The sequence below is a fragment of the Carassius carassius genome, chromosome 3 (assembly GCF_963082965.1).
Source record: "Carassius carassius chromosome 3, fCarCar2.1, whole genome shotgun sequence".
In the NCBI taxonomy this organism is placed as follows: domain Eukaryota; kingdom Metazoa; phylum Chordata; class Actinopteri; order Cypriniformes; family Cyprinidae; genus Carassius; species Carassius carassius.
The window spans coordinates 25,918,271-25,930,154 of NC_081757.1; the positions used below are offsets into that span (position 1 = coordinate 25,918,271).

At 36.2% G+C, this 11,884-nt stretch overlaps 1 protein-coding gene across 1 annotated transcript; it reads right to left on the reverse strand.

Moving 5' to 3' along the window:
* Window positions 1-348: 348 nt before the first annotated feature.
* mfge8a (milk fat globule EGF and factor V/VIII domain containing a) lies at window positions 349-11,510 on the reverse strand. Its single transcript, XM_059534759.1, has 10 exons — window positions 11,296-11,510; window positions 9,866-9,991; window positions 8,673-8,804; window positions 5,005-5,118; window positions 4,572-4,753; window positions 3,553-3,708; window positions 2,910-3,054; window positions 2,601-2,803; window positions 2,241-2,396; window positions 349-1,432 (listed from the first exon to the last, which is right to left on the reverse strand). Exons 1-10 carry the CDS (start codon window positions 11,372-11,374, stop codon window positions 1,289-1,291), a joined length of 1,437 nt encoding a protein of 478 aa, XP_059390742.1. The 5' UTR covers window positions 11,375-11,510; the 3' UTR covers window positions 349-1,288.
* Between the last annotated feature and the right edge of the window lie 374 nt (window positions 11,511-11,884).

Consider the following 11,884-nt stretch of genomic DNA (forward strand, 5'->3'; position numbering starts at 1 on the left):
CAAATTTACAAATGATTTATTTCCCGTGCATCGACTAAATATTAAATGAATCTCAAATCTTTTTAAATTAAACTACTGTTTCTTAAAATATCTTCTGCAATAATATTATGTAATATTTAAAGACAAACCTATTACTAGCCCAGTGACATGATATTCATGTGGCAGCATATCCAATGCTTTTGACCTAAAGAAGAAAATGTGAAGCTACAGATCCAAGAGCCTCTCATTTCATCATGACATTTACTGAAGCCAGTTCTTTCAGGGTTTTATGAGATTGGAAGACTAATCGTGTAGTCTCACAAACATAATTTCTTCTAAAGTTTATGCCTCGTTGTAAGGAAAAGCACAAATATTTAACATGTTTATTAATGTTGTTAAAGACAATGTGTTTTACAAAAGATAAAAATACTCAATATTTGCACAATTGTACAATTCTATTCAAATTTGGTTGACACAAATACAATTGAGTTATAAAATATATAAAGTGTAGAGCAACTGCAGTGCAAACAGGTCAATTGATTTGAGCAGCTCTACCGTGCTTATTTGAAACATTTATATCGAGAACCGAGAAATTCCCTGAAGGATAATAGTTTTCAATTCCATTCAATTTCTAATTTACAGCACAGTTTCTGACAGACCCATATATCAAGATTATTAAAAAAAAAAAAGAAATACTGTAGACAGCTCTTGTGATCTTACCCCCAAAAAGAAAAGAAAAGTTGTCCTTTTTCCATTACAGATCAGTGCTGTACATGTGCTAGAAGGCATACAGTTTGAATCAAGGAATAACAGAAAAAGATTTTGTATATTTTGTTGTCGATTAGGAGATGCATTTTGAAATAAAAGAATGGTCAGTGGTTAAGAGACTTGCAGATTTAGTAACAAACTAGAATCAGTCTAATTTTTCCTTACAGGTTAACCGTTCTCTAGATTTTGTAATATTCTCTGACACTTAGTGATATTAGTGTCTTTCAGCTGTTGAACACAAAAGAAGATATTTAGAAGAATGCTGGTAACCCAACTGTTGATGGTAGCCATTGACTTCCATAGTATGGAAACAAATACTATGAAAGTCAATGGGTACTCTCAACTGTTTGGTTTCCAACATTCTTCAAAGTATCCTTTTGGGTGAGATCAATTGAGCTTTTCAAACTACATCAAAATAGTGACACTGATCAAATATAATACAAAGCATTACGGATGAGGCTAATGCATATTGAAACGAAACATCACCTACAACCAGCAGAAAAACTTCAGGTGAAACCAGTGCAGAGAGAGGCAGAGTCTGCTAATCATCACAGCCCAGCAGCTCCATGCGTACAGTTATCCGCTCATGCCACTCCCAGGGCAGAAACCGCACAAATCGAGCAAAGAACGGAGGCTCAAACAAATTCTTTTTGTGTGTGTTGTTGTCTATGTTGCCTTGGAAAATCTGCAGGAAAAAAAAAATCAAACATTTAAATTAGTCAGATGAAATGACTATAACTGAATGTAAGACCTATGTGCTTTGAGGCCTTTGTAATATACAAATAACTAAAGCTGAGTTAGTAGCTTGATAATTCTCTAATGTCCTCCGAGCATCCAGATTCCAATGTGTAGAGCTTCATACAAAGTTCATACAGAGAGATTTACTGTACCCAGTAAACAAAACCATGTAATATTGCACCCTACACCCAAAATAAAACATTAAGAAATAAACCATTTCCAGTGGGATTTTTTTTTAATAAATTAATTTTATTCAGCAAGGATACTTTCAGTTGATCCTTGCCCACTGTTACAAAAATAGATACTTCAAATAAATACGGTCCTTTTGAACCATATTTTCAGAACATAAACCAAAAAATATATAATAATAGTATTATATATATATTTATATTTATATATAAATATTTATTAAGCAGCACAGTTTTGAAGACGGTTTTCAAATTGATGATAATCAGCATATTAGAATGATTTTTTTTAAGCATCACATGACACTGAAAACTGCTAAAAATTCAGCTTTGCGATCCTGGGAATAAATTTTATTTAAAAATATAATGAAATATAGAAGTTATTTTAAATTGGAATAATATTACATCAAATATTTGTTACAGTTTTTACTTTTTCTATGTTTGATTAGCCTTGGCAAGCACCAGATACTCAAAAACATGAAAACAATCTTTCTTACAAACTTACATACTGACCCCAAGCTTTTGAACAGTAGTGTATATTTAAAATAAAGATGTTGTCATTGCTGTAACCTTATCTGTTCTCGTTATTTGATCCTTCACAATGCTCCAAGATTGTCCGTCATCACTATAGGCAATCTTGAAGGCTGAAACAAACTGCACAACTCCAAAGTCTTTTGCTCCCTGAGTTATGATGCCTGTGATTCTTTTAGGTTTCTCCAAATCCAGCTGTAACATGAGAAGAAACATAAGGGACAAACATGTAGTCCACAATTACCAACATAATTGACATCAAAGCTAAAAAATAGGACTGCAGAAGTTAAAGTGTTATTGTCTTTAGATAGATCTATGCATGCCATTATATGATGGGTTTATAGCATAACTGAATTATTATGATTACAAGGAATATTTTTTGACTATTTTCAGCCTCACCTGGAGCCACTCTGAGCGGTTGTTGTTTGCTGCCGCCCAAGCGTTAGTCTTGCCTTGTTTGTCCAGTCGAGCATAGAAGGGATACCAGGTAAAGGCATCTATACCCCATGTGGAGAAGCTGCTAGAAGCTGTAAGCTGCACATCAGAGATGAGACGGGACTTCATGCCCAGTGGATCAGCGCAACCAATTGTGCTGGAGTGCACTGTCATGTTAGGGAAAATGAGATTGCTGAATGGCTAATGGGTAAAAATAAATAAATAAATAAATAAATAAATATAATGATTTATAGTTAATTCAACTGACATTACCGTTAAGTTCACAACCAACAAGTTCCATCCGGAGAGTACATGCTTTACGGCACACCACAGGAATGATGCGAATATACTGGGCCACAATGGGAGTGTCAAACATGTTTGTCTTAGCTCCATCATTATCTGTATTTCCCACAAACACCTGAAAAAAAGAGAGTCATAAGGATAAATAAGAAAGATTTTAAAGGTATGGTTCACTCAAAAATGTACATTTTGTCATTAATTACTCCTCCGCATGTCGTTCCAAACCTGTAAGATCTTTGTTCATCTTCAGAACACAAATTTAGATATTTTGATGAAATCTGAGAGTCTTCTGTCCCTCTACAGACAGCAATGCAACTGACACATTCAGGGCTCAGAAAGTTGGTAAGGACATCATTAAAATAGTCCATGTGACATCAATCGTTCAACCTTAATTTTATGAAGCTACAAGACTAAAACAAAAATAACGACTTTATTCAATTTCTTCTTTATTCGGATTTCATCAAAAAAATCTTAATTTTTGTGCTGAAGGACTTGCAGGTTTGTAACGTCATGAGGGTGACAGAATTTTAATTTTTGGGTGAAATATCCCCCCCAATTAATTAAAATTGGGGTGGGGGATATTTAAAAAGAATTCAAGATTTGTAATGTTTCTTACTTTGTCTCTTCTCTGGCCATCTGCTCTGTACACTGTGTATGATTTGCCATCAAAGCTGGATGCAACCTTGAAAGCCTTAACAAACTCAGCTGTCCCCATGCGGCTGGCTCCTTGTGTTATGATTCCAGTGAGGCGCATCTTCTTCTGCATGTTAACCTAAGATGCGAAAATCAAGGACAGGAAGCGTGAACATCTTTCAGATGTACACAAAAAGAAACTGAATCACTTTGTCCTATTTTGTATCTCTTTTGCATGATTTCTATGAGAATAGTGAGAAAAGTTCACACCATGACTATAACAATAACGGCACAGAGGAATGATAGGAATCACTTTCAGAACATTGACAACCAATTCAAGCCAGTGTTAAAGAGCTTAGCATTTAAAGCGTCAGACGACATAACTGTAGCACACGCTTAGAATAAACAGAGCATTATCATCCGTGGGTATGGCTGTGGACCTAAAGCCGTTGAAATAGTTATCTTTACTGTTATTGTTCTTGGTGTGAATGGGCCTTAAAAACATTTATTTACTTTGTAAGCACATGATGCATACAGGATTGCAATACAACTGAGTGATTACTTTGAATAAAATCATAAAATTACAATAAAAACATCTTTGTAAAATACTTTTTCTGGTATGGTGCACCAGAAATGGCCTTTAAAAAGCATCCAAATCACTAACATGGATGTTTTAAACATTTAAAAACACTTGCAGTCAACAGTCTCTTATATGTTATGTTACGTTTAAATTATGTGGCACCTTAATTAATATGAATTTAGTGAATATGGATGCAACACTGCGGCCTCTATAGAGAATTATATATTTTATGTTTGTTTTTGTATTATCCTTTATAAAATATTTATAAAATAATCGTTAAAGTACATTTTTTCATAAAATGTTCATCATCAAGTCTATTAGTTTCTCTTTCAGATCAGTGCACTTTTGCCATTATCAAAGTTCCTATTGTCACAATTCTCTTATAGTTAAGAAAAATTCAGTAAATGGGCTTATTGGCAAACCTCAATCCAGGGGTTCTTGTCTTGTGGTGCGGAGCTCCAGGCATTGACAAGGCCCTGATTGTTGAGGCGTGCGAGCTCCGGTCCCCAGTGCTGCAGCCCTAGAATGCCAGAGTGTACAGAGGAAGCCGAGATCTGGGACTCTATGATTCCACCTTCCTCCATCCCCAACAGTGATGTACAACCTGCGCCATAATATAGTGTGAGCACCAAATAATAGGGCATTAAGTCTACATTATATTGTCTTGTAGTTGTCCGGCTTACTGCTACTTGGTTTATTATAGTCATTAAGCAGCTGTACCTCTGACTCTAGATTTGGATCAAAAGACCCAGAACTGAGGGTCAACCATAGGGTACCCTAAAATGTATGTTATGGCATTCAAAACTTAAATTAAACACTGCCACCAGGAAATCATTGGCTGTATATAAAACTCACGTAGTTGGCATTGCTTCCCAATGTATGGAGAAGGGCAGTGGCAGGTGTAGTCTCCATCCAGATCATGACACAGGCCTCCATTCTTACAAGGCTGGTTTGCACAGTCATTCACATCTGTGTAAGAACACCAAAAATAATACAGTAAGTATACAGTAATTTGGAAATGTTGTAATGGGATGCTTCTCTGCAGAGGAAGGGAGCTGTCACGTAACTGCAGCTGAAGTATGTATAATTATAAGTGTGGCAACTGAGGTGTGGGGTGGCACAATGCTCAGTCTGTGTGCTCACACAGGTGGCTGCAGAATCTCTAATTTTCCTCAAAGGGGACAGAGAGTTCTGTGTGGAGCACAAGGTGGGATAGGGTGGTCTGTATTGCCAGTAAACTGTTGCAAACTGCAAATACAGCACGTCTTCTGAAACTAAACACTTTATAGGATGTTTGTTTTTACAATTTTCTTAAAGGGATAGTTCACCCAAAAATGAAAATTTTATGTTTATCTGCTTGCCCCCAGGGAATCCAAGATGTAGGTGACTTTGTTTCTTCAGTAGAACACAAACTGAGATATTTAACTCACGTTGCAGTCTGTCAGTCATATTATGCAAGTGGATGGGAATCACGGCTAAAACAAACAACAACAACAAAACATAAATAAAACCAAATTAAACCCTGCTGCTCGTGATGATAAATTGACGTGTAAAGACACAAAACAATCTGTCTGTGCAAGAGACTAAAGAGTATTTATATTGTTTATGCTTTATGGCGGATCGCAGACTTATACCGCCACCTATCTCTCAAATGAACCACTGTCAGATAGAGTGTCAGTGGTCCATTTGAGAGATTGGTGATGGTAATGCACTTATAAGTCTGCGATCCGCTGTAAAGCAAGAAGAAGAAGACGCCGGCTGTGTCGAGGATGCGCAGTACAGATCAGACATTTCAGCCATTTTAGTGCATTAAAGGTAAAGAAACAATATAAATATTGTTCAGTTTCTTGCACAGACCGATCGTTTTGTGTCTTTAGACATCAATGCATCACCACGAGCCGCAGGGTTTAATTTGGTTTTGTTTGTGTGTTTTTTTTGTTTTATTGTATGTTTAAGTCGTGATTCCCATCCACTTGCATTATACGACTAACAGACTGCAATGATTTGAGTTAAATATCAAATTTTGTGTTCTACTGAAGAAACAAATGGCGCTTTACCACTGCATGGTACAGCTCGGTACGGTTCACTTTTGGGAAGTTTTCCACTGGGTACAGTACCTGGTACTTTTTTTAGTACCACCTCGGTTGAGGTTCCAAGTGAATTGTAGCGTTACCAAAACGTGAGGTGAAACTCTGCTGCTAAAGGATTGGCCGAAAAGAATTGTCACTAACTGCGTCACTGAACTCGCGACACAAAAATAAAAGGACCACTAGATTTAAATCAGCACAGCCAGCGAAGGAACGAACACAACTGTTTTGAACGAGCGCACCTTTTTTTAACAACCAAAAATGTTCATGGTCTGTTGTGGTGGTACAGATGTTCCTCTCGTTGATAGCAGAGGAACGGATCCAGCTAGAGTTTGATGAGGCGACGCAGAGTGAAAAAGTTTATTTTAGGAGTTGTGGCAGTAGAGGCAGAGCAACTATAAGGACATGTGAATAATGTCAACAAATGTAGCCTTGGTAATCAGGAGGCTTCTTTAAAAACAACAAACAAACAAACAAACAAAACAAAAAAACAACAACAAAAACATTTGAACATAGTATATTTTATTCAGTGGGCTGCTTTTTACCTTGTTTGGTTTTGGAAAATTATTACAAAACTAACAGCCTAGCTGATACATGCAGAAACATAACACTGTGTTTCTTATTTTTTTGTTCAACCGTAATAGAAAAGAAAACACAATACTCATGCCCAGTTTTGCTCCTAAACTGTTAAGAGGATTGAAAAACATTATTCTGCTGAATGTCTGCATACACATAGATTGAATCAATCTAGGTCAGATGTGCTGCTGAAGAAGGTGTCTTGAGAACTCAACTTTTTTATTGTGAGTTATGAACTTTTTGCATATTCTGAACCAAATACTAAGAGTCTCAAGAAAAGGGATTTAATAAGAAAATGTTTAATTCAAACAAACATGTTCAATAACAAATGAGATTTAGTTTGTGTCAATTGCTTTTCAACCTTTAACATTTAAATTTGGCCAGGACATTAGATTAGATTATTAGAAATTAGAAATGTTTTAGGACCTCTTTAATCTCCAAAGGCTGGTCTGTCCTGTTCTTCTTAAGCATAAAACCTCGTTGGCTTGATTAAGTCTTGACTAATTATACTGAGGCTGTCTGTCTGGAATGTTCCTGGCTGCATTTGAGGGCCTTTCAGTGCCAGTGCTATTCTAATATTTGTAAAATCACTATCTTCCATCCCTTTGATGCATGAATTATTAAATACCAAAGTAATTTTTTTAATGTTTGTTTTTACTTCAAAACAAGAATAATACATATTTCCCAATGTCCTTTTTAGTTTGACAAAATTATGTTTTTGCATTGGTCCACTGTCTGCAATTTAGTATTAGAGGAGTTCAGGGGTGTGTGTTGAATCACCACTTTCATCAGCCGTTTTGAATTTGTCATAAATAAAAACCACAATGCCATATAAAGAAAACGGTTGCTGTGTTCACGCCATGTCGCAATTACCATAATTACTAGATGACACCCCGGACATTCTACTCAGAGCTGTCTTCATTCTCGGACTATGAATTATACATTTCTATAGCAACACTGTAAACTACTATGACAACACAAGTAACAAGTCGTTATGCAAATACCTTATTTATAAACTTATAGTGGGTTAAGCATCATTTAACTCTGTGCTAACTACATTTAATTGTATTGTACTTCCATTCAAATATTAACAACTGAAATATTATGAAGCATCACTACTTCACTACATTTTACTGTTGATGCCACTGCTATTTTTGAACATTTCCACATGACGTTGCCATGACCGGTTTTAACACAATGTCAGAATCTTGTAATTACAAAATTCTGAATATCGATTATGGATCCTTTGTAATAATCTGAACGGTTAAAACGGCTTTAACAGATGTGTCCACTGTCGAGAACCTCAGGCAGTAGAGAGTTAAATCATACATGGAAAGGAACTTGTGTGGACTGGAAATTTTAACAAAGCCTATTTAAAACTCACTATGGTTACAGCTCTCTTTAACTACCGCTGACAGCTCAACATCCTGGGTGTGTCTGGTGTTTACATCAGTGCCATTGCATATCCAGTATATTTGTAAGCATGAGATCAATGAAACAATGTGGAAAGAATTAAACAGCACACAATAACTAAAATCTGGTCTCTCTTCTGTGGGCCTGCAGCCACAAGAAGATTTGTCATATAGGAGAAAGGTTTTAACATGAATTAACAACCAAATGCATCATAGGGACTCCACGTATTTCATAATTGGGCACAAATGAGTCTCAATCATTTTGTAAGTTGTTGGTTTTAATAAATTGGGACAAAGAACTTGTTCAGTTTTGTTCAAACTGAAGTTTTCTTTTTTATACTAATGTCCCTCTAAACTCTTTGGCTGGTCCACTGGAGTGATCGTCACGTAGTTTTAATTAGTGCAACAGATGTGTTGTAAATCTAAAAATAAGTGGTACAAAACTTACTGATGTGGCAGTGTGCACCTTCGAACCCAGGTTGGCATTTGCACACATACTCGTTAAAAACATCTCCTCTTCTGGCGTTAGAGATCACCTCACATGTGCCATCGTTTTTACATGGGTTTGGATTACAAGGACCTACATTGAAAAACAGTTAAACGTTTTGATGCAAGTATCAAAAATTGACAAAAACACAGGAAAAAAAAAAAGACCTCCAAATCAAGATCACTTCCATACAGTAGGTGCTAGAAAGTGCTAAGCAGAATCAAACAAAAGAAAGATCACCCTCGTACTGGCAAAACTTTGCTTAAAAGGTTTCCATTTACGTTTTTTTGCAGTGCTGAGTAATATAGCCAATCACAGACATATCTGTTTATATTAAGTAGAATCCTGCTCAAAATTACCAAAAAAAAAAACAAAAGTTTTTGTTCACTGCTGTGTTATGCACTCTCATCTTATTATAACAAAGTGTTAACGTGGAGAGAGTTTCATAAATTACAATGGAACTCTTTGTGAGATCACAGTGCACTAAGAGGAGTGTCAGCTTTTTAGTGATTATAAAGGGAGCACTGTTTGCACACTTTCTAGATTATATATAATCCATTAAGAATTTGAATTAAAGTTTTGTTTTTCATGCTGCCAAAAGGACTAATGGCCACATACACACTGCAAAATTCAAGGAGTGGCATCCACATATAAATACAGGATTCAGTTGCACTGAGTGACATAGTGCTATCATAATATATGCGCATTAAGGCTAGAACACCCTCACTATTTTCAGAAGCACCCTCAGTGATTTGATTCTGGAAGCCTATTTGAGAATTTGAATTGTTCTTCCAAGACAGCAATGAGATTCCCACATCGCATATTTTTAATCTAAAGAAAGGAGCCATATGATGTGTCTACTTGTTTCAGAAAAAAATCTTAACAAGGTTTAAAACTGTGTTGCCAAGACAACAAAATCTACAATCGAAAATCAGAACACAATCCCAAATTTAAAGCATTTTCCCAATTTCTATGCTGGAGACAAAGTTGATAATCAAATGAAACAACTGAGAACCTCATTAAGTAAGCTATGAAAGTGCAACCCCTGAGCAGTAAGGCTTTCCACAGGGAACAACAGGGTGATCCATATAAACCTAATCTGAAATTCAAATGAGCATTAAACCAGGAAAATTCAGACAAACAACATTTCTGACCCTTCTCAGTGGCATTGCACGTATCTCCAGCAAATCCTTCGGCACAGATGCAGATGAAGGGATCTTCTCCAATGCCAGTCACACACGTCCCTCCATTATGACACAGGTTCACCTTGCAGTAATCTCCTATAGAGACACACATAAGCAGGAGTGAATGGAATTACAAAGATTAGACTGGAATTAGATCTTATTTTATAATTCGGCAACAGATGGAGTGGTCCTGCATATTAAGCTTTGAGAGATACAAAGGAGTAAAAAGGGGGGAAAAACGCTTTTCACACTTCTCAACAGGATCAGGAGAGTACAAAAGATAAGAGATGTGAGCAGCATAGCCAATGCACATGGTTAACTTTCAAAAGCAGATGTATACTTTTCAAGGGTAGGAAAGGTTCTATTATATTTCCAGATAAGAGAACATGAAAAAGAGCTTATATTGTGTTATCAGTATGTGTATGAGTGCAGCAAAAAAAACATATCCAAAGCAATCAGATGAATGGCAAATAATAACACAAAACATCCATATAATTAAATGCTGCTCATGCTTTGTTTGGGAAGCATCAGCATTCATTGCACTTCATTCTGGCTGACCAACATGACAGAAATGTATGGACATAAAATGCTCTTAGGCACACGTTTCTAAGATGAGTGAAACGTTACACAACGTGCTTCCTGAAAAGCTGGGAGATTTGTGCCATGTTTACCCTCTGAGCTCATTAAGATTAGATTGTAGAGGTTAAGACGGGGTTCTTTGACTATGCTTGTGCAATAAATGAAAGGCAATTTCCTATACAACAGATTTACTTTCCAGACTTTTGTAATTGTGAATTATACTACCATCCAGTGCAAATCTCTTTCTACCTCCCTGCATTGGATTTGATTTGTTCTGTCCTCACAATGGACTGGACATCTCGTTCAGACGGTTAACACTTTTTGAGATCCACCCTATATTAAATCCATCTGCATTCCAACAGGATAATATAATTATTTGGATAGAATAAATAAGATACAATAAACAAGACAAATAAAGAGAAATCATACTACATAAGTGTTAAAAAAAGTACTACCAGTATATAAATTAAACAATACAAAAGCATTTTGTAAAAGATGGTCTAAACTAGAAAGAGGTGAAAAGATAATGCATGAAGTACAAATGTGTGAAATGTTCATGAGCTACAAATAAACTCCTTCCCACAATAAGAAACATTCGCTATTTAAATAGTGTAATACTTGCAGTATAATTTTATTTTGTTTTCTGTATATATATATATATATATATATATATATATACATAAAAACACACAAAAAACACATGAAAAGATGTACATTCTTTTGTCAAAATAAACCAGCCAAGAGCTCGAACTATTTTCATGATGCAGTGACAATACTTTTTTAGAAGGTATTGAACTCTAAGAATCTAAGATGTGACTCACCATTCACAGAACAAATGCTGCAAATGACCAAACTGACAAAAACTGTTCTCCAGGACCGAGAGAGCCCCCAGGTCTTCATATTGATACCCTACTGTCTGTTTGTGAAGTCCTTGCGTTTTCTTACCGCTGGGTCTCCTGACGTCATCCTCAAACGTGGACTTGAGCAGCACAGGGCGCGCGCACTGTTCACGTGCACGGCTGTTTCAAGATCTGTTGTAGTTGCACATTATTAACGTAACGACTCTGTACAAATGACAGCCTGTGTTGTATTATAAAATTATTAAAATAACAGTATTGAGTGTAGACGTGTTTTCCCGATGTTGTGTTGAACTGAAAAGTATATCTGCACTGCACTGCGAGGTTTTTTTTTGTGTGTGGTAATCTTATTATCCCTTATTGAAAGTCAACAGTAAACACCCTATGGGGGTGCTGTAAAATAGCTTTGTTTTTGTGGTCCTTGTCTCTCTTCGTAAAGAAATTTATATAGCAAGTCCACTCAGCCTTCACTCCAGTGTCTGGCACGCAGTGAAGCACGTGATACTTCTGTGGGCTCCGATTGGTTACTTCGGTATTTCTCAACAGATCTTAG